Genomic DNA, 24,176 nt, shown 5'->3' with positions numbered 1-24,176 from the left:
CTCATCTCCACCTATCTCGACTCCATTTTTTCCCCCTTGGTCCAGGAACTCCCTACCGACATCCGTGACACCACCCACGCCCTCCACCTCCTCCAGAACTTCCAGTTCCCCGGTCCCCAACACCTCATCTTTACTATGGACGTCCAGTCCCTATACACCTGCATTCCCCATACAGATGGCCGAAAGGCCCTCCGCTTCTTCCTGTCCTGCAGGCCCTACCAGTCCCCCTCCACTGACACCCTCATCCGCTTCGCCGAACTCGTCCTCACCCTCAACAACTTCTCTTTCAATTCCTCCCACTTCCTACAGACGAAGGGGGTGGCCATGGGTACCCGCATGGGCCCAAGCTACGCCTGCCTCTTTGTAGGTTACGTGGAACAATCCCTCTTCCGTACCTACACTGGCCCTTAACCCCACCTCTTCCTCTGTTACATTGATGACTGTATCGGCGCCGCCTCGTGCTCCCACGAGGAGCTCGAACAGTTCATCCACTTCACCAATACCTTCCACCCCAACCTTAAGTTCACCTGGACCATCTCTGACACCTCTCTCACCTTCCTGGACCTCTCTGTCTCCATCTTGGGCAACCACCTAGAAACCGATATCCATTTCAAGCCCACCGACTCCCACAGCTACCTAGAATACACCTCGTCCCACCCACCTTCCTGCAAAAATGCCATCCCCTATTCCCAATTCCTTCGCCTCCGCCGCATCTGCTCCCAGGATGAGGCATTCCACTCCCATACATCTCAGATGTCCTCATTTTTCAAGGACCGCAACTTCCCCCCCCTCAGTGGTCGAGAACGCCCTCGACCGTATCTCCTGCATTTCCCGCAACTCATCCCTCATACCCCGTCCCCGCAATAACAACCAAAAAAGAATCCCCCTCATCCTCACGTACCACCCCACCAACCCCGGATCCAACACATCATTCTCCAACACTTCCGCCATCTGCAATCCCACCCCATCACCAAAGACATTTTTCCCTCCCCACCCTTATCTGCTTTCCGGAGGGATTACTCTCTCCGTGACTCCCTTGTCAGTTCCACACTCCCCTCCAGCCCCACCACACCCGGCACTTTTCCCTGCAACTGCAGGAAGTGCTACACCTGCCCCCACACCTCCTCCCTCACCCCCATCCCAGGCCTCAAGAAGACTTTCCACATCAAGCAGATGTTTGCCTGCACATCTGCTAATGTGGTATACTGCATCCGCTGTACCCGTTGTGGCCTCCTCTACATCGGGGAAACCAAGCGGAGGCTTGGGGACCGTTTTGCAAAACACCTACGCTCGGTTCACAATAAACAACTGCACCTCCCAGTCGTGAACCATTTCAACTCCCCCTCCCATTCCTCAGACGACATGTCCATCCTGGGCCTCCTGCAGTGCCACAGCGATGCCACCCGAAGGTTGCAAGAACAGCAACTCATATTCCGCTTGGGAACCCTGCAGCCCAATGGTATCAATGTGGATTTCACAAGCTTCGAAATCTCCCTTCCCACTACCGCATCCCAAAACCAGCCCAGCTCGTCCCCGCCTCCCTAACCTGTTCTTCTTCCCACCTATCCCCTCCTCCCACCTCAAGCCGCACTCCCATTTCCTACCTACTAACCTCATCCTGCTGCCTTGACCTGTCCGTCCTCCCTGGACTGACCTATCTCCTCCCTACCTCCCCACCTCCCCACCTACACTCACCTTTACTGGCTCCATCCCCGCCTCTTTGACCTTCTGTTTCCTCTCCACCTCTCTTCTCCTCTATCCATCTTCTATCTGCCTCCCCCTCTCTCCCTATTTATTTCAGAACCCCCTTCCCCTCCCCCATTTCTGAAGAAGGGTCTGGGCCTGAAACGTCAGCCTTACTGCTCCTGTGATGCTGCTTGGCCTGCTGTGTTCATCCAGCTCTGCACCTTGTTGTCCCTTAAGTCTCACCCTGGCCTCTGGCTATCATCCAATGCAACATGTGCACATGTGGGCTTGCTGTTTTCTTCCCTGTCTCTGCCACTATTCTTCTCTCCAAATTGCTAGCCAATCGTCCCACTCTTCCCATTCTACTGGAGCTTTCAGAGTTCTGAAGAATTCTTCCCAGGCTTGAAATGTTAGGTCTGTTTTCTTTTCACAGATGCTGCCAGATCTACTGAGTTACTGTAGTGTGCTCTTGTGCTTGTGACTGAATTTTGATCTGGTCAGCAATTGCCAGCTCTGGCATACCACATTAAAAATTACTGTGTATCTCTGTCTTTTGTCTAAACTATTTAATATTCCAGGAGCAACTCAAAGTTCATTTTGTTCACTGCTAACTTCTTGAAGTCCCTTTCCTCCGATCTCTCCACCTCAAGTCCAATTACAGAAGTGGAGTCTTATGAATTTCTTCTTAAAAGATTGAGATGAATGGTAGAGCTGCGAGTATTTCCTTTCATTGCAGCCAGCTTCTAACATTCTAATAAACCCATCATTTACTCTAACCTTTGTTTTCTCATTGCTCCTTCTCCCCAACTCTCTCAACATTTATCTCCTGTACGAGATCAACTTTCTGCTGTATCGCGTCTGATTGTCATACCAGTAAAATTCCTTTACTGACTCTTAGTTGAATAACCCATTAATAGTTTCCAAAGAATGGGAACAGTCATCTCAACCTTTTTTCAATAAAAAATTCCAATCATTTGTCCAAAACTTCTGCTCTATCTCTAATGTCACTTGCAGCATTAAGAAGGCCATGATCACTCTCTCATGTTTGACATTGTGGACCACACCATCCTCCTCTGCTACTTTTTATTTATCATTTTTTAAAGGCCACATTCATGTGGTTACACTGCTGCTTGTCTGAATGCAGCCTAACATCTATAGCAGTGATGTTTGTTCTTGCCAAGCACTGTTGCATTCCAAATCTACCTAGGTTCCTTTCATGATGCCTTTCTTCTCTCTACTACATCTTCTTGGCGATGTTGTCTGCAGACATGGGTTCAACTTACCCATGTGTTTGTGAAGACACCTGGCTCTGACATAAGTAACAGTTGCATCATAATCCCTCCTTAACCACAACCCCTCAAAAGTTCTTCCTCAGTTGTAGAGTCTGCTGGGTTTAGACTTAGTAGGTTCCACACTCATCCTTCTTTTTGGGGCAAAATTTCTTCTTGGTCTTCCTGCCTTTCTATTCTGATGTCTTTATGAAGACACCTATGGAAGTGGACTTCCACATCGAGGGTTGTAAATCCATATAGTAGTGTTCTATAATTCTGTGTGAATGCTGGTCTAATAATTTAAGATCAGACCAAATAGAGACGTAGAGACACCAGTCTGTTATTTGAGCCTTTTAGCATGTACATAATGTGTTGGAGGGTGCTGAGAATGGAACATACCGAAGAAAGCTCTGTTAGCGCGAGAGGAGGAACAACAGGGTAGATATTATGATTTGAACTATTATTGAAACCATGGGAGGGAAATTATATACAGGTAGGCCACAGGAGTCATTTTCATTGTTGGAGTAGCAGAGAGGTAGGTTGAGCTTGAGCCTGAGCCATCAGAAGGTAAATCCACAGAATGGAGATGTATCTTTAAATGTTAAACATTTTGTTCCCCTGTGTCTGGATGGTATAGGCTTGATGGACCTGATTGCCTCTCTCCCCTCACCATCTTCAGATAATATTAATCTTCAGTTAATATTTACTGTTTAGCATCATGGTTTTGCTGCTGCTGTTGCCTGCTGTTCTATTGGTGGGGCATTTTAAGTGTGGAATATAATATTCTTAGATCTCTTTCAGTTTCATCCAACATTGTTAGTTATAATACTCACTTGTAGTTTGAAGCAGATAAAGTCAAAGCATTTGGTATAGAAAGGTGTTCACATCTCTAAAGTGCATTCATTTTAAGAATACTGAATTATCAAGGGAAGTGTGCCCCCATGTTGACATTTGATAATTGTTGTACACTGTGAAGAGGGCACAAAGTAATAATGCAGATTAACCGCCTTAAAGAAGTTCAGAAAACTCTGAACAGACTTAAATGATCTTCCAGCAGCTTTGGCAGGGGAAATAGTCAACATCTTAGATTGGTGACCATTCAATAGAACTTTGAAGGTTTGACAAACTGAATGTTCAACCTTGATTCTGTCTCCAGGGATGCTGTCATATTTGCTATCTATTTGCAGCATTTATTTTTATTTTCAATTTCTAGCATCCCATATATTTTGTTTTTCATTTTGAAAGAGAGTTCTCATAAGATTGTATTATGACGTGAAATAAACATTGCATCAAGCATACAATTCATAAATATCTTGAAAGGCTTTCCAAACTTATTCAATTGGTGCAGACATAATTGCACTATCATTCACCTTTGGAAATAGGCAGTTCACCTAGTCACTGATGTGAAAATTCAAGGAGGTGACTGTTGACAAAGCTGTTTCGCAACCAGTAGCTAAGTCTTTCAGTTCTTAGTGGTGCCACAGCCAATACTATGCTTCCAAGGTCTCGGTTTTCTGCCCTCTGAGACTAGTGTGGCTTGGCACAATGTTGCTTGCCTGCCTGGAGAAAGTTTGAAAGCAATTTTCTTTCTTAACTGGGACAAACTTCACAATTTTGCCAGATAAATTTAATTCCAAGCATTAGAGCATTAAGCCCAAGGGAACATTTTTTCTAACCTAATAACTTATTATAATTGTTGATTATAACCTGTGGACTTGCGCCAGTAAAATGGCAATGCAGTGCCGGTTCTATGCTGGCTGTGTTCGGACATCTGCAATGGCACGGCAAATGTAAAACATTCTGTCACATCCCTATAAGACTTCTGGCAGCAAATTTATTTTGACTGCTTACGTAGCATTTGGAATATGGGCCATGTGGATCTCACTGACTATGAGATCCTTGATTGGAGAGATTCAGAGTCTTCTCTTTCTGGGGAGTGGCTCTGAGCTGGCTGCTTAGAGCCCATGTACAATGCACATGTAAATAAAGGGTGACTTGTGACAGGCCTTTGTGCAGTCATTTCAGTGACGAAGAGAGAAAATAGTACGCTCCTGAAGAAAATTTACTCACAACAGTTGTCTTTGAGTTGGGGTAAGCGTTCTGGCATCACACCTTTATTTGGGAAGCTGGACTCGTTAGATCCTGCTGTCAAAGACTGGGACAGTTTATGGAAAGAATGTGTTTTTTTTTCTGGGCAAACGACATTAGGGCAGATGAAAAGCAACGAGCAATTCTTCTGACTGCTTGCAGACCTGCAGCATTTTCGGTTATTAGGAGTCTAACTCCCTAAGTCGCCATATACTAAAACCTTTCAAGAGTTGACGAATTTAGCTAAGGAATATTATGACCTCTAGCCTCCCCTAATTCTGAGACACAGTTTGAGAACCAGGGGAATCTGTATCGGTGTGTTGACAAGGTTAAGATGACTGGCAGAGGCATATGATTTTGAGTTAACCTTGAATGAGATGCTGAGAGACTGTTTGGTATGCTGGATTAATGTTGTAACCATGCAAAAGCACCTACCAGCTGAAGCCCAACTGGGCTTCAAGCAGGTAGTACAACTGGCTTTGTCATTAGAAAATGGAGCATGTGAGCTACAGGGTATGTCAATGGAAGTGGACACTCTCACCTATCCGATTTGAGCTTGGGGAATATGACTTGAATGTAGGGAATTGCAAGGCCTCACATAGTGCATATTACTGTAGGGAGCAAGAGCGATTGTCCCGAGTAAAGGTCACCACCAGCTACTGGCTGAACTCCAGGGTCATCCAGAGGTTTCCAAAATGAAACTGTTGTCAAGAAGTTACATCTGGTGGTCAGGATTAGATGTTAACATATCTGTGTTGTTGGGGTAGTGTCCAGAGTGCCAACACGGACAAAAATTACTGCCAGTAACACCCCCACGTTAATGCGAATGGCCGGGTAAACTCTGGTCTCGGTAATCCTGGACCTGTCATGGGCTTAATGTTCTTAGTCATTGTAGATGCCAATTCAAAGTGATTGGAAATGCGTAGACCTGATTTGGCAAACCCAGGGATGATTGAAAAGCTGTGAGCACGTTTGCAATGCACACACTCCCAGAAATATTGGTCAGAGACAATGGGACATCATTTACCAGTTTGGATTTCAAGTATTTCGGAAAGTCAAATGGCATTCGGCATGTTCAGATAGCTCTGTCATCTAATGCTCTGGCAGAAATAGCAGTCCGAGTGTTGTACGCAGGCTTACAGAAACAGCCTACAGCATCACTTGATACCAAACTGTCCCAGTTCCTATTTGATTATGGGACCAGCCCTCACACAACTACAGGGATAGCTGTAGCAAAATTGCTGATGGGTGGAAGAATTCGCACCAGGTTAAATCTGATATTCCCCGACCTGAGGCAACAGGAATGGCAATGCCAGCCACATGCATCCTCAAAGCAAGAGAGATAATTTAATTCAAGAGACGAGTTTTGGTGTTGTAAATGGTCCTTCATGGGCATGAAATGAGGTTGCATGCGGTCAGGTCCCATGACGTACAAAGTTAAGGAATGTGAGATGTCCTGAACAAATAAGTAGACCACCTGATAGCTGCTACCTCGCAAACGGGGCAGGAGAAAAACATACCTGGCCCCTCGGGGAGGCTGTCAGAAACCATGGTTCTCCTCCCTCTGTCCAGTGTTGAAGAAACCTCAGAGTCTGAGATGGATGCAGCCTTGATACCATTCCTGCCTGAAGAAGAGAAGGAGGAAACTCTCCCAGGATGCTCCAGGCACGAGAGACGGGTTACGGTTCGGTACACGCTGCCTGAGTCCAAATCAGAGATGGAGGAACCGGACCTGGGCCAAAAACGTTCCAGGAGAAGCTACAAGAAAAGGAACGGATCTACATCCCTGGACCTGGAGTGGAGGAGGGATGTAGTGATTGGAACAAGGGCCAGGTGGATCTCATTGACTGAGCTCCTTGATTGGGCTTGTTAACTTGGGCCAATCAGCAAACCATGGCTGACCAATATAAACAGGAATGTCAGGGGTTCTGTTCACACTAGGAGCTAGCTCTGTGCTAGCTGGTTCAGTGTCATCCACTATGCACATTTAAATAAAGGCTAACTTGATGACCGGATGTCTGTGCAGTTATTCCAACTTATAAAAGTGATTCTTTGCATTTGTGAAATTAAAATTCACGTACTGCAAAATTATCTTCAATGATGAGTCTATACATATTTTTAATAAACTCTATTGCCAGTACCTGGAGGTGCCCCATCGGAAGGGCTTCAAGATAGTGAATTTATAGTGGCTTTTCTACCTTTTTAATCCCCAAGTCACAAAAGGATTCTGTCTTGACTCTGCCAGGTTTTGTCTCAGTAGTAATAGGGTGGTTTGATGCCAAAAAAGTGCTGTTAAATTTTGAAAAGTGCTGAGCCCATTGACATACTGCAAGTGAAACTTAGACCATTCATCGGAAGTGGGCTTGTACGTTTGTGAAGGAGTTCACTTTTAGTCGTCTTAATTGTGAAAGAAACAGTGCTTTTCTTTAAGAAAATCTGTTGCAAGTCTCAGTTAATCTCAGCAGAAATAAACAAGAGTGCTGACAAAACTGACATTTGATTTCTGGTCAGACATTGAAAGGAAATCCTCTTTTCCCTTCACTCTGTTGTATGCTGGATAAGATTATAAATAAGTCTTGTATATGATGACTTGTGAATAAGATTGGATTATATTCACTCAGTGTTCACCTTTTTTCAGAAACTTTTCATATGCAGTCTGAATCTTTAATAAAACCGCTGATGCAGACCATATCTCACCAGCATTCAAAGGTCCGTGTGGCAGTCATACAGGCAACAGGAACAGTCATTCAGCATGGCAATGGAAAATCTGTTGATGATGTTCTCTCTCATCTGGCACAACGACTTTTTGATGATGCACCACTGGTGAGGGAAATTCTACCATGTGTTGTTTTTGGTATTTAAATATATGTAGCTATTATTTATGTCAAAAAGTAAAATGTCTTCTTGCAAACTAGTTACAAACATTTTCTGCTTTACAAGCCTATCACAAGGCCAACAGCTTAAGCAAAGTATATTTCTCAGTTGTGTTTTTAGCTTTGTTCCCAGTCGCACAAAATTAAAGTCCTGTATTTGCTTTTGAGTTTTTAAAACTTATTCATTCATGAGATGTGGTTGTTGCTGGTTGGCTAGCGTTTATTGATAAGGTAGTTGCCTTATTGAACTACTGCATTTCTTTCTGCATGGAGTATTTAACTTTTAAAAGTATCAGGATTTTAACTTGGCAACAGTTTAACAAATGCAATATATTTCTAAACCTGGATGGTGTGAGATTTGGGGGAGATGTTGCAGTTGGTGGTGTTCCCACGTATCTGGATGGCCCGAGTAGTTGGGAGAGGTCGTGGATTTGGAAAGCGTTTTCAAAAGAGCCTTGGTGAGTTGCTGCTGTGGTTCTTGTAGACGATGCACATTGTTGTTACTCTGCATTGATGGATATGAATATGAACGGGCTGCTAGGTCTTGGTCCTATTTAGCTTCTTGAAAAATTAATTCAGTTAATGGAACACAGTTATTCCTCAGTAATAGGTAAAAATTGGACATAGCCCTTATTGCATTTATGTTTTAACCATATCTTCCCCCATTAAATTTCCTTGTCTCCAAAGTTTCACCATTTTCTTCTAGGATATGTTTCCATAAACACTAACCAGCCTTTCAAATGGTTACTTTGAAAAGGTATACTTTATTCAAGTTGATTGTCAACTGGGCAATTTTGTTTGTGACAGAGCAGCACAGATAGCTCAATACTATCTTAAGTGCCCACGATTGCACATTGAAGGAAAAATACTCAGTTGGGATCTAAATAGCCAAACCTAAAGTTTTTGTTATTCTTCCAATGCACTAAATGGAACTGACAACAATTCTGGAATGCGTTGAGACTATCACAATTTTCCTTCTATTTTCTCATTTTTGGTTTGGAACTGCGGGTTAAAGTTGAGAATTGAACTTTGAATATCAGCTTGCTTTTGAAAAAGAAGTATTGCATTTCGGTAAAACAAACAAGGGCAGGACTCATAGAGTTAAAAGTAGTACCTTGGCTAGTGTTGTGAGCAGAGAGATCTAGGGGTTAGGTACATATTCTTTGAAGTTTGCGTCCCATGTAGATCATGTGGTTAAGAAGGTTTAGCACGCTTGCCTTCATTGTTCAGACCTTTGCACATAGGAGTTGGGATGTCATGCTGAGATTGTACAGGATGTTGGTGAGGCCTCTTCGGGACTGGCCACCATGTTACAAGAAGGATATTATTAAGCTGGAGAGAGCTCAGAAAAGGTTTACCATGATGTCACTAGGAATAGAGGCTTTGAATTATAAGGAGAGATTGGATGGGCTGGGACAATTTTCACTGGACTGTAGGAGTTTGAGGGGTGACCTTAGAGTTTAATAAAATCATAAGGGGTGTAAATAAGGTGCATGGCAGGTGTCCTTTCCCTGGGGTGGGGGATTTCAAGACCAAGGAGCATATTTTTAAGGTGAGAGGAAAAACATTAATAAAAGGCATGGGGGAAGTTTTTTTTTTTACACAGAGTGGTTCATGTGTGGAATGAACTTCCAGAGGTAATGGTAGATGTGAGTACAGTTACATTGTTTAAGAGACATTTGGATAAATACATGAAAAGGAAATGTTTGAAGGGTACTGGATCAAGCGCAGGCAGTTGGGACTAGTTTAGTTTGGGATTATGGTCAGCATGGACTGGTTGGACCAAAGGGTCTGTTTCCATGCTGTATGATTCTATGAGAGAACAAACTGGCCTGGAAAGACAATGCATGATAACTTCTGCCGTAAGGACATTGTAGATGATTTGGCACAGAGATATTGCCATGCTCGGGGATTGACTGCTGGTTGGATGTTGAATTGGTCAGTGAAAGGAAGACCAATGCTGACCAGCCCACCATAAAGAATGTTAAAAAAGAAGGAGAAAGGACTGTAGATAGACAGGTTAAGTGAATGGACAAGGGTTTGGCAGATGGAATACGTTGTTGGTAAATGTGAGATCATCCATTTTGGTAGAAATAACAACAAAATGGACCATTATTTAAATGCTAAAAAAACTGCTGCATGCTGCTGTGCAGAGGGACCTGGGTATCTTTGTGCATGAATCACAAAAAGTAGGTTTGTAGGTTCAGCAGTAACTAAGATGGCAAATGGAATATTGTCAGTCATCGCGAGAGAGATGGAGTTCAAAAACAGGGAGGTTATGCTCACTAGAGTGCTAGTGAGGCCACACCTGGAGTACTGTGTACAGTTTTGGTCTCCTTACTTGAGAAAGGACGTACTGGCACTTGAGGGGGTGCAGAGGAGGTTCACAAGGTTGATTCCAGAGTTGAGAGGGTTGGCTTATGAGGAGAGATTGAGTAGACTGGGACTATACTCACTGGAATTTAGAAGAATGAAGGGGGGGGGGATCTTTGTAGAAACATATAAAATTACGAAGGGAATAGATAAGATAGAAACAGGGAGGTTGTTTCCACTGGCGGGTGAAACTAGAACTAGGGAATAGTGTTATGAAGCGGAGGTTGACACCCCTTTGCTAAGTAAAACCGAAACACCCAGAGAGAAAATCTTTGCCCTATAATCTGTTAAAAGGAGTATGAGAAGGAGTGTGATCCGTTTTTTTCAGTAATTTCTAGTAATTAAGTAAAATAAACCCCTGACACTCACTTTACAATCAACAAATAACAATTTATTTATCCAACTCTAACAGTGAACAAATTAACTGAATTATTAACAAATTGAATAAATCTCTTCTAACTACTATCTATTCCCAAATAAAACAAGATTCTAATAATATGCTGTTCCAATAAATACAAGTCCCACTTATATAAAACAAAAAGTAATAAAAATAGTCTCTCAAAATTGCAGCCAGATTAGGTGTCTTCCGGAATGTTCTGTGCCTTCTCCATGGAATATTCTGTCAGGATCGCCTTCTCAGGTATATTAACTAGTTGTGTCGTAGGTACCTTTGATTTAGATGGTGATTTCTCTAAAACTTAGAGAAAACTGTGAGAGCTAGCAATTCTTTCTTGAGAGCTGAGAGCTGTTAACTCTTGAAGATGGCAGCTCGCACTTCTGTCTTGGCTTAACTGCTCCTTCTTTTATGCACTTGATGACACATCAATATTCCTTACAAAAAGATTGGTCCTATGTTGTCAAAACTATAAAATTTGAATTTAATTGGTTTTGGTATCTGGGTGCCTCGTTCAAATTAATTGGCTAAATTCAAGACTTGTTGTCTTGATAACAAAACAAAACTGCTGCTTGGCCTGCTGATTGTACAGCCTTTTGATACAAATGTTTCAATTCAGGAGTTCTGTGCACCTGCAAACCCGAAAGCTGCTGCCCACAGACATCCTTTTTGAAACCCTAAGCATAGAAAAAGCACGTCATCTTTTACAGGGACCACTCATTGCTTCCCCCCTTAGCATTTTACAAACACCAAATTCTAACATCCTGCCTCCCAGTCCACAAATACTCCACCCAACTTTGGAACAATAGCCTTGAAATAAGAGGGATCAGTTTAGGATTGAATTGAGGAGATTCATCTTCTCCCAAAAGGTTGTGAATCTGTGGAATTCTCTGCCCAGTGAAGCAGTTGAGGCTACCTCGTTGAATATTTTTAAGGCAATGATAGTTTTATGAACAGTAATGAAACTAAGGGTTATGGTGAGCAGACAGATAATCGGCGTTGAGTTCACAAAAAGAACAGATGTGATTTTTGGAATGGTGGAGCACGCTGCACATGCCACATGGCCTTCTGCTGCTGTTTCTTATGTTCTCATGTAAAACAAAAGAGTAAAGTGGTTTTGACTGAGTTTTGAGCAACAGGGAATTTTGTTTTGGAAGCTTCCTGAGTGGGGCTGTCTTTGGTTCCTGCTCTCTTTAGTTATCATCAGTTATCAATCTGTGAAAAGTTCTGAGAAAAGAACCAAGTAAGTTTCCACAGTTCTCTGCACGTCATTTGCATTAACCAGTGACATGTGAATTTGTGCAAGATATACAGTTTTACATGCCTATAATACAACTCATCATCCAAGGATTTCACCAAGGCCTGTTATTTATCGTTGAAATGATTATCAAACTGGCAAATTACACTTCTTTGACTTTTTGAAATCTATCTCTTAACGCTGTGTGAGAGCTAAGGGTTTTAATCAAAGACAGTTGGGATTAGATTGTAGATATTAAATAACAAGGCAATCTAATTATCTGTGTTTTGTGTTATTAGTAAGAAATTAATTTTAAGTTATAAACTTGATGTTCAAGATTGGTTATTTGTAATGTCCGGTTAGAGACAATTAAGCAATTTTGAGGGTTATTGAATGTTATAATTTCACTGTGTTGCAAATGGACTGATAGTAGGCTGATTTGGCTTGGTCTGTTATCCCCGTGTTTTAACAAATGACATTAGTTTAATTTTAAGTGTGATATTCAACTTTCATAAACTCGCTAATTATTGTAAAATAACTATTACAACAAATTACCTCTGTTGAAATGGACCTTTGATTAAATGTCACCTAGGCTCAATGGCCAGTGCTCTTGCCTCAGAGTCAGAAGGTTGTGGATTCAAGCTCCACTCCAGAGAAATTAGCAGAAGTTGAAACTTAAGAGCAGTACTGAGGGATTGCAATGCTGTTTAGTGATTAAATTGTGAGTTTGCTCAGGTCACTGTGAAATATTCCATTTCACTTTTCAAAATGAGTGCAAGGGACTTCTCCCAAAGGTACTGGCTGATGTTTATTTCTTACTATTGCAACATTGCAAAAACTATAATCTAGTCATCAATATATTTGTTGTGCAAGCTTGTTCCAGCCCATTGGCTGCCATGTATTTGAGTCACCTATCAAAACTGAATATTAGATAACAAGGTGTAGAGCTGGATGAATACAGCAGGCCAAGCAGCATCAGAGGAGCAGGAAGGCTGACGTTTTGGGCCTAGACCCTTCTTCACAAAATCTTTGACTTATGAATATTGTTCACTTTTTTTGGGCCCTGGATCATTCTGCATCTGGAGTGATTACTCTAAATGCCAAAATGGCTTCCACTGCACATGTAGATGTTAACAGTGACATGAGCCAATTGCAACTGACTTCAGGATCTGACCACATGTGTCACTGATGTCATCGCTTCACCATTGTGTGCATTGAGAGTATGACTGGCACATGCTCAATGTGATGCTTCAGTTTTAGGGGAGCAGTTGTTTTGACTCCTCAATTCATGAGAGACAGCAAGCTGCAGGAGAGGAATTGAGGTGGCAGTGTGGGTGAAGCAGCTTCATAAACACACAGTGAGGACTTCAAGCCCCGAGTAAAAGAAAACTATCAGTCCTGGGTCAAATCCAAATGAGGCAGCTGTTTACAAATGTCATTCTTTTTATGTTTGTGCATGCACACTCTTTTTGCAGTACTTAGAAATGGCATTTATATGATTCCTAGCCTTTTGTTTTGCCATTGTTAAACAAGATAGATGAGAATGGGTGTTTGTTATATTTAAAAGTTAAATACTCCATGCAGAAAGAAATGTTGAATGGTAACTATAGGTCAGTTAACTTAACATCTGTCACTGGGAAAATGCTTGAGTCTTTTTATAAAAGATCCTAACAGAGCATTTAGAAATGTATAATAAAATCAAGCAAAGGCTTGATCATGTCTTTTTGAAGTGGAAATCTGAGTGACAAATTTATTACAGTTCTTTGTGGAGGGAGCAAGCAGGATTGGTAAAGAGGAGCCAGTAGATGTAATATATTTGGATTTTCAAAAGGTGTTTGAAAAGGTACCACATGTAACACTACCTAATAAGATAAGAATTTATGGTTACTGGAAGAATATATTAGCATGGATATAGGAGTGGCTAACTAATAGTTGAGATAAAGGGGGCATTATCAGAATGGAACTTGTAACTGGTGAAGTGCCTCAGGAATTAACGCTGTGGCCACAATTAATCATAATATAAATGAGGGATGAGGGAAGTGAATGTACTATCGTTAAATTTGTAGATGACACTAAAATAGGTGGGAAGGCAAGTATTGAGGATGAGATAAAGTGTCTAAAGATGACTATAGACAGGTTAAGCAAGTGGGCATAGCTTGGCAGATGGAATATAATGTAGGCAAATATGAAGTTATGCACATTTTGGCAGGAAAAATAGAAGACCTGAATACTACTAACATGAAAGACTGCAGAAAGCTGCAGGAGGATTTGGGATCTTCATGTATGAATCACAAAGCTAGCATCTAATTTCACTGGCTAATTGAGAAGGCAAATGGACCATTGGCCTTTATTTCAAAGGGAATGAAGTATGAAAATTGGGAGGCCATGCTAAAACTATAGAAGGTGCTGGTCAGACCACACTTGGAATATTGTGAACAGTTTTGGTCACTTTATCTCCAGACAAGATTTACCAGTTTGATTCTAGGTATGGAGGGATTTTATGTGGAGAAGTTGAGTAACTTAGGCTTGCATTAATTGGAATTTAAAAGAATGAGAAGTGACCTTATTGAAACAAAGGGGGTTCTTCAGGAGCTTGAAATGGTAGTTGTAGAGAGATTGTTTCTCTTTGTGAGAGTGTCTAGCACTAGAGGGCTTAATCTCAGAGCAACGGTCACTCATTTAATACATAAATGGAAACAAATTTTTTCTGAGGGTCGTGAATCTGTGGTATTCTTTACTGTAGAGGGCTGTTAAGGCTGGGTTGCTAAGTGTATTCGAGCCTGAGATAAACAGCTTTTTAATCTGTAAGGGAATTATGGTTTATGGGGAAAAGGCAGGAAAGTTGAATTGAGCAACATGGACCAAATGGCCTACTTATGCCTCTTCATCTTATGGTATTATGGAATTTGTCTATAAAAGATGAGATGATGGCTCACAAAGTTAGCTGAAGTTTCTGATTTTAAAATGATGAAGGTACCTTAAGTGACAAGCTACTACGTATAGTGGACTCCGTCACTCCTTATCTTCCCTTTCATCTCCATATTTTATTTGACTATGTCCGTGTCTCCATTTATAAAGTTAAACAAATGTACAGCACTGAAACAGACCCTACGGTCCAACTTGTCCATGCCAACCAGATATCCTAAACTGATCTAGCTCCAATTGCCAGCATTTGGCCCTTAATCCCTCAACCCTTCCTATTCATCTACCCATCCAGATGCCTTTTAAATGTTGTAATTGTACCAGCCTCCACCACTTCCTCTGGCAGCTCAATCTGTGCACGCACCACCCTCTATTTGAAAATGTTGTCCCTCAGGTCCCTTCTAAATTTTTCCCCTCTCACCTTGAACCTATGCCCTCTAGTTTTGGACTCCCCTACCCTGGGGAAAAGACATTTGCTATTCACCCTATCCATGCCCCTCATGATTTTATGAACCTCTGTAAGGTCACCCCTCAGTCTCCAATGCTCTAAGGAAAATAGTCTCAGACTATTCAGCCTTTCCCTGTAGCTCAAACCCTCTAATCCCCGCAACATCTTAGTAAATCTTTTCTGAACCCTTTCAGGTTTTACAACATCCTTCCTCTAGCAGGAAGACCAGAACTGAACACAGTATTTCAAAAGTGGTCTAACCAATGTCCTGTACAGCTGCGACACGACCTCCCAACTCCTATACTCAATGCACTGACCAATTAAGGCAACCATACCAAACACCACCTTCACCATCTTGTCTACCTGCAGCTCCACTTTCAAGGAACTAAGCACTTGCCTTTCTGTTTGGCAATGATCGCCAGGACCCTACCATCAACTGTATAAGTCCTGTCCTGATTTGCCCAACCAAAATGCAACACCTCAGTTATCTCAGTTAAATTCAGTCTGCTACTGCTTGGCCTATTGGCCCATCTGATCAAGGTTCACTTGTACTCTTGAGATAACCTTGTTCACTGTCCACTACCCTACCAATTTTGCTGTCAACTGCAAACTTAGTAACCATGCCTCTGATTTTCACATCCAAATCATTTATACAAATAACATAAAGCAGTGGACCTAGCACCAATCCTTTTCTTCACTTAATCAGCTTTCTCCTCCTTTACTATTGTAGTTCTGTGATTGAAAGTGGTTTCTTCTACGTACATGGGACTTATTGAAATGGTTGCCATAAGAAAAAATTAGAGACAAGAGGCAGGTAGAAAAGGAAACCGAAAAGCATAGAAAAAATGTGCAACAATTTCCTGATAGGCTGGATTTAGTGAAATGTCAATTTTGCATTCCATTGCATGTAAGAGGTGGGACTGTATATTTTTGAATTTATCTAGGATACAAAGGTAAGAAATAGTTTGACCAAATGATGAAAATGTAATTCTATTCCTATTTAACATAATCATGTGCCCTTTCTATCAGTTCCCACTATAAGTGCATATAGGCTCTTTACTGATAAATGCATCTAAAGAAACTTGTCAAAATGCAAGTAAACCTCTTTGCACCAATTAATTGCAGATTGTTTACCTGTAATAACTGTTATTGCTGCTTAACTTTTATATTCTATTTGTCTGTTACACTGCACTAGAACAAAAGGCTGAAATGGAAGCGTATTCAGTTTTCATCTTGGGTGTTTAAGCTACTTATTCTTTCCTTGGGTAGCAATTGTGATAAAGTAATGATGTCTGCTGCTAACAGTGCTGTTCAATCATGATTTGCTGGTCAAGGTTAGAAGTAACTGCCACTGTGTGGCAAAAGAAACAATTGTTGACAATCAGCAATGCTGTTTTTCACAGTTTCAAGTTACAAGCCCATGGCCAACATAAAACTAATGACCTTTGCAACCTCAACAAAAATGTCTAAGACATGATACAAATGATAACCAGAAGGAGACAATTTCTAAATTGAAATCTATTTAGACCTGTGGTCGACATCAGCTTGTCACTGTCTGTTCAATTGCAACTTTCTATAAACACTTTGCTTTATACAGAGTTGGAAAAACAAATCCAGATTAAAAGGTAAAATGTGTCAGTGAAGCAGTGTATTGCATTTGGAAGTGAAACTATTTTAACAAGGTTAATATTTGACTTTGTTGTCAAGTCAACCAATAAATTGCCTCCTTAGGTTTGAATACGAGTAGACCATTCAGCTCCTTGGACCTGTTCCAGCCATAATGTCATTGAATGATCCGCGTCTTACTGTACCTAACAGTGTTGGTAGGATTGATTCAACAGGTCTGTCAGTATCTGTGGAAAGAAAGCAGAATTAATGTTTCGGGTGCAGTGACCCTTCAGAGCTGCCTTCTCTCCAATTGTGCTTTCTCTGCACAGATGCAGCCAGACATGTGAAGTTTCTCCATCAATTTCTGGCTTTTGGTTTTGTTTCTAATTTCCAGAATCTGCAGTTCTTTGGTTTTTTCGTAGTACAAATGTTGGGTATGATCTTGGTGGGCTAAGTGACTTTTCTGTTGGGCATATTCCTAGGACGAAGGCAGGTCTTATTTTAGTTACATGAATGTTTACAGGGAAATAACAGATATGAACTTATAGTATTGTATGTTATGGAATTCTTGTTTATGTGTTAAATTATAATAGAAAATTTTGTTACTTGTAACTCAACCAGGTACGCCAAGCTGTTACAGAAGTAGTGGGGAGATGGCTGCTGGAGCTCAGAGATCGATACTCTTACTTCTACAAGCTCATCCCACTTCTGTTGAGTAGCTGCAGTGATGAGATTCCTCACATCAGGTAAAAGCACAGAATTACTCTTTTTAAGCGTCTCAGATTTTTCTTCAGATTTTCATTAAAATATCTAGAGGTAGATGATTTTAGTGATGTATTTCCAACAGACCTTGTACCTTTTTCAATTGATTTTTTTCATTGTATTTTGAAATGGTAGCTAACGACTCTCTCAAAGTAATATTTTCTTATGAAGATGTGTCATTTCTCCCTATTGTGTAGACAAATAAATAATACATTCAATCTCATTAAGTTTCTGCATTAGAAATCTAAAATGCATTCTGATCTGGTCACTGTTAGAGGTGTTTTCCGGACATTGAAGTTGGGTTCTAGTCTAGTGGTGTTCATGAGGAATCTTTGATATTCCATGTATGTGATCTGTGGTCTGAAAAAAGCTACATGTAAGAATCAAACAAAGTATTGCTGCTGCTTGAGAGACACCAAACGTTCTCCTTGTTCTGAGAAATATATTATGATAATTGTAAATGCCTTTTCTTTCAAAAGATATTTGAAATAGCTGCAATATTTTAGTTTTCCAAAATATTTGTTGAGGAATAAATTTTTAAAAAAAAAATTAATGAAACTGTAGAAAATACTATGAGAAACTGAGGATAATTTTGACACAGTGTTATGCACCTGATATCAGCTCACTTGCTGTTAAATTCTTCCCCTGACCACTTGAAACCTCAATGGGGAGACAGATTTACCTAGTGACCAAGCTAGTATTGCACATTTTTACATTGTGATCCAAGGCAAAAACCACGCTTTCCTTCCTATTGTCTGTACTTGTATGGGGGAATACTGTAATTTCTTTATGACAAACAATTTGTGGGAGGCTTGGAACAACTTAACTGATTGAAGAAAAAAATAGTGAATGTTGCAAAGTAAACAAAGACAAGATTGATTTTAAAAGAAAAAATGTCAGTTAATTAACTAGCAATAAATTGTCAGACTCTATAAGTCAGAATGAAGTGTTAAAGTAGCCACAACTACAACGTGCCCAGGTGGAGTCTTAGACAGTGCTTATCCAGAGTAGAATACACAAATCCTGTACAGATAAGAAAGTAAGGAAAGTAGTTTTAAAAAGCATGAGGTAACGAAGGAAAACACTCAAAGTAAATGTGTATCCTTACATAAAGAAGAATGATGCGGTGTAAACTATGTATGTAAACACTAGCAGCTTCTAGTGGTGGGAACAAGTAATACAGTGTTGAGATCTCACAGTCTTTCCATTCATTCGGGAGGCCTTTCATTGGCATTCTTGCGTTGGCTCAGATTCAAAGTGTGCCGTTCTCCAGACCTTGATCAAATGGAATTTTCAACCCTAATTGACCTATGAAAGCTAAGTTGTACATGATGTACTGCCACCTTGTTGAAAGTAAACTTAAATTAATGGTATGAATGCATTAATAAATAAAAATGTGGTGTTTTGATCTTGTTTGTTTAACCTTGTGTTGGCAATGTAGGGAATTAGCTTCTGATTGTTGGAGGAAAGTTGGACTCCAGTGGCAAAAGGAGAATGAGGATGATCTTAAAGATAAGCTTGACTGGTCAGCCCAACTCTCTGTTCGCTATCCTGCAGGTGGTAGGTGCATAATTTTATATCTTCATGAAACTCTTTATTGGTTAGAAAAGCTCCTCTTGCTCCTTGCATCATGAAATGTTCCACAAAACATTATGGATACAAAGCTTAGCAGTACTATTCCAGTGAAAATGTTTACAAAATGCAATTGCATTTGGCAGTTGGGCCAAATGGCCTGTCCCCGTGCTGCCCATTCAGTTTAAAGTACATATTTTGAACTTCTCAATTAATCTAATTCATTTCTTCACCATTGTACTGTGGGGATCAACACCAACAGACATGGTACTTTGATTTTGCGGCACTAATTCCTGTAGATAGATCTGATGGAGCACCGGGGAACTGTAAGCGTGAGATCCAGGGAGTGAAAATTAGAAAATAAAAGGAGGAATGGAATTGAAGAAATGTTTATCTTGCATCACCTTTCAGTAGTCCTTTCTGGGTAAGATAATATACTTGCTTCCGTGAAGAATAAGAAGTTGTTGTCTGTCTTTTCTGGAATTTGAAATCAAAACACTCAAAACCAACCATGCAAAAAGAAATACTAGGACCTCATGGTTATTGAGACTAAACAGGTGCAAGCTCATTACTCTCAAATCAGAGGCCAAGATTTATACTGTTCTAGGTCAAACCTCTTTGTTTTGAATTGGAAGATGAGCCGGGCAGCTTGTTCATTCATCAAGGGTAATAAATAGAAATTGGCATCTTGGGTATTTAATCCCCTTACAGAAGAATTTATAGACTATTGTTAGAAATGTTAACCTTTTGGAAAATCTTAACATTTACAAATTGAAGTTTTTTTTTCTTAACAAGAGCCAGTATTACAATGTTTGTTTTATTTTTTAGTTCATTTAACTTGACTTCAGTTATCTGTCTGAAACCAATCTATAACAATTTGTTGAAGAAAATGGGAAGCAAATTGATTAATTGTTGATCAACAAAGCTCTGGGAGTTCTATGCCCATCTGTGGGCAGGAGCAAGGATAAGTGACCCAGTGATCATTTTAGAAGGTTGGGATGTATAATGTTCCATAGTTGTCTTCATGGATGTTCCATATTCACACAGCTGTTGTGGAAAATCATTGGGCTTGCTGCTAACCTCCAACAACTTCACAATTGAACTACAAATGCAGCTTGTGCTACATTTATGAGAGGTATATAGCTTAAGGCTGGCTTGTCTAGCAGTTTGCAGCACTTGAGGAATAACTGGCTATATAGAAATAATGTTGATAGAATTATTAATAGGCTTTGTCTTGGAAGGTTAATAATACAATGACTGCCAGGTTATGTATCCATTGGTGTCACTGGTGGAGTTTCTGTGCTTGAGACAAAACAATGGACAAAGAAAAAAATTTGAGAGGAATTAACCTTCAGACTGTGTATGTGTAATGCAAGTGATATTCAGTAAACTGTTTACTGGTAGGAGAGTTGGTAACTGCAGGGTATGAACTTAAGGTTGTTGTCAAAAGTCTAGAGCTCATATGAAAACAATTTATTTTTTGCAATTGGTTGTTGTGATCTGGAATGGACTGGATCTGAAAGGATGGTGTAAATAGATTCAATACTACATTTCAGAAGAGAATTGGATATGTAATTATATGAAGTGGGACTAGCTGAGTAGCTCTTTGAGGCCAGGTACTGACACATAGACCAAATAGCCTCTCTCTATGCTTCAATCATTGTTATGATTCAGTGCTTCTCTATACTTAAAGGTGAGAACTGCCACACTATGGGGGAAAAATTAAGAACTGGGACAAATTTAATGGCCTTTCTAAATAGCTAGCACAGATGTAATAGGCTAAGTGGCCTTCTGTACAATATCATTCCATGATAGTAATGGCTAAATATTTGTATTCCACCAGACAAGTTGAAAGAGCCTGTATAAGTAATTGGTATATACTTCAAAAAAATTCATGGTTCAACACTTCAGGCTGCGAATGTTATCTGGCCTGCATGAATACAGGAGCATGGTGGTAATGTTACTGGACTAGTTATTTCTAGTATGTGTTCAAATTGTACATGTAAGAATTTTATTTCAATGCATTAAAAACAATTCGTGAACTAAAAGCTGATAAAGTAGCTCTCCTTGCCCAGTTTTGTCAATAACTGCCTTTGATTTATCAAAATACTCCAGCTGTTCACGAAGAAAATTCACCTTCGCCACCACAAGTCAACCAGAGTTGCATAATAAATGCCAACCTGTTAAATGACACCCATATTGTGAAAGTAACTCTTTAAAATAAACAGCTAGAACATGCATAGAGTTTGATAGGATCAAAAAGACACCTTTTTCTCTGTGCAGGATCTGTTTTAACAGGAAGCAGCTATTTGTGCATCTGTTCTGCCTTGAAATGATTCTGGAGATTGCAGGTATTTTGCTAAATTTAGAGAGAGAATTCTATAAATGACATGATTGTTTTCTTTAATCCTGAAAGTTGGCAGATGTGCATGTGACTGCTAATGTTGAAGATTTATTTGGTGCAGCATGTTGGCTAGTTTATGCATAATACCTGTCACTCCATCTCAAGCATTTTAGTGAAATGCTTTTTCTTAGTGAAATTCGTTTTCAGAGGTGATTTGCAGAACGGATAGAACCGATTCAGTAGAAAAACGCATTTTATGATGGCTGCAAGATGGTGCCTTTGGATATTGTGAAATCACTATTACCACTTAGAAAATCAATTGCCACTCAAATCATGAGAAGAAACTCATTGTGGTCCCCATGTTTCTAAAGGTTTTAGACAGCTACTGAGTTGAATGTGGCCCAGTATAAGAGAGAACATATAAAAGTTGTGTGCAAGTTTATCTATTGCACCCGGTGATGTGTATGTCTGCTCTGATCATGAGGTCTCCAAACACTGGAGCAGTGCGGAGGTCATAATGATACAGGACAGCAACCTAAGCAGGCGATGAGTAGCATGACAGGGATCACAATGATGTCAATAGTTTGTGCCAATTAGCAAAATGGGTATTGACACCTGTTCCACTTGTCTGTCAATGACATCATAGCCACCAACTTGCTGTAATATTGGTTTTAAGGGATATTCAGGTGAAGAAATGGTTTATAAGTTATAATCAACAGGTATCTGATGAGAGGCATGAACTTTACAATTGTTGGTTCTGAAAAGCATTAACTAAGGGGCAAGTTGCATGAGGTCTTGACTTTTTTTTAAGCTTAACTGTTTTGCTAAGTAGTAGAAAAAAAGTTGAAAGAAAGTCTATTAAGTTGGTCAGGAGTTATGAAATCCTTGACTTGTTCTAGCCATTGACACACATGAAAGACATTCGCAGCACTGACGTGCTACCCAAAGGACAAGTAGTAGAACATTGTGATATCACCTGTAATTTTTGATTTAAATCAAATAAATTTATTGAACTAAAGATAAACCAACAAATTGATAACTTCAATGTATAATAGCTTTAAAATTAAATGCTTAATTTTTCTTTCAGGAAAATGAAGTTAACATCAGATTGTTCTTTAGAAATTACATTTCACATGAAGTGTTTCATCCATATATATCTTTATGGCCATTGTTGAAGCTGAGCCAAATTGTTTAACTCTCCCTTAATTTCCTGATGTTTATCTCAAATGTAAAATGATAAACAATTATGTTCAAGTCCTTTTGAAGATTCCTGAAATCCTCCTTCACACTTACTTTATACCACCTAGTTTTGTATAATCAGCAAATTTGGTAATGTTCCAGTTGGTCCCCACATTAAAACTGTGGATCTAGCACTGATCTCTCGGGTATCCCATGATAATAGCATGCCATCCTGAGAATGATCCATGTATTGTTATTGTTAACCATTTTCTAATCCATACCAGTGTAATCCCATGCACTCTAATATTTTTGACTAACATCCTATGTGCGACCTTATAAAAATCCAATTTCACAACATTCTCTGGGGGTTCTTTATCTGTGCTACAAATAACATTCTTAAAAATTTGAAGTTTGCGGAATGTTACCATCCTTTAATAAGTGTCCCGTTATCATTTTTTTAAAAACAAATTCTAACATTTTCTCCACTACTGATGTCAAACTAACAGGCCTATAGTTATCTAATTTCCCTCTCCAATTCTTTCCCCTCTTAAAGAGTGAGGGTACATTTTGCAACTTTCTAGAATCCATAGCATTTTGAGAGAAAGCCACAATGCACCCATAATCTCTTTAGCCACCTTGAGGGGATTTATCAACCGTTAATCCAGTTAACATTTCCAGTACTGTCTCATTACAAATACAAATTTACTTCACTGCCTCGGGTTCACAAGCCTCTTGGTCATCCAAACAAGGCCACACACCAAACATGCATTGTCTGACTTAAAATGTCACCTCTTCTCTACACTGATAAAACATTTAGTTCTCTCAGGACAGTGACTTCAAAGGAATTTGGAGATTTACATATACATATTAATCAATTAAAACTTAACTGATTAAAGATTTAACAGCATCTTAGGTTTGTTTAGTACATCCTCATCAGTGGTGTGACCCTTTGATCTTTTACTTATAAATTCTGTGTCTGGTCCTAACTCTCTCACTAACACCTGAAGAAGGAGTAAGACTCCAAAAGCTTGAGTTTTCAAATAAACCTGTTAGACTATAACCTGCTGTTGTGTGATTTCTGACCTTGTCCGCCTGTAAGGATCCACATTTTGCCCCCGTTAATGTTTCACATGCATATGCAAGCTTTTACAGTATCCCTTTGTTTCTTGTTAGCTTGCTTCCGCATTCTTTTTTTTCCTTTCTTAATCAGTTTCTTGGTCCTTCTTTTGCTTGGTTCTAAATTGCTCCCAATCCTATGGTGTACCACTTTTTTTCTGGTATCCTTATAAACCACTTATTTTGATTTACTGTGGTCTTTAAATTTATTTTGTAAACCACAGTGAATTCCCCTTTCCTTCTTGAGTGTTTAGCCTTAATCTGCAACTAATTCTTCTATGTAGTATTTCTTTAAACACTAGT

At 40.0% G+C, this 24,176-nt stretch overlaps 1 protein-coding gene across 1 annotated transcript in view; it reads left to right on the top strand.

The window, feature by feature from the left end:
* LOC109921698 (dynein axonemal assembly factor 5-like) overlaps positions 1 to 24,176 on the top strand; it is a 106,206-nt gene that overhangs the window by 1,852 nt on the left and 80,178 nt on the right. The window contains exons 2-4 of the mRNA XM_048609877.1: positions 7,684 to 7,868; positions 17,522 to 17,646; positions 19,104 to 19,222. Of these exons, the coding sequence (XP_048465834.1) occupies positions 7,684 to 7,868; positions 17,522 to 17,646; positions 19,104 to 19,222 (429 nt within the window). The remainder of the gene's footprint in view (positions 1 to 7,683; positions 7,869 to 17,521; positions 17,647 to 19,103; positions 19,223 to 24,176) is intronic.

The sequence above is a fragment of the Rhincodon typus genome, chromosome 21 (assembly GCF_021869965.1).
Source record: "Rhincodon typus isolate 14 chromosome 21, sRhiTyp1.1, whole genome shotgun sequence".
Taxonomy (NCBI): domain Eukaryota; kingdom Metazoa; phylum Chordata; class Chondrichthyes; order Orectolobiformes; family Rhincodontidae; genus Rhincodon; species Rhincodon typus.
Note: the sequence above shows the minus strand (reverse complement) of the source record. Positions and strands in the feature narration are given on the sequence as shown.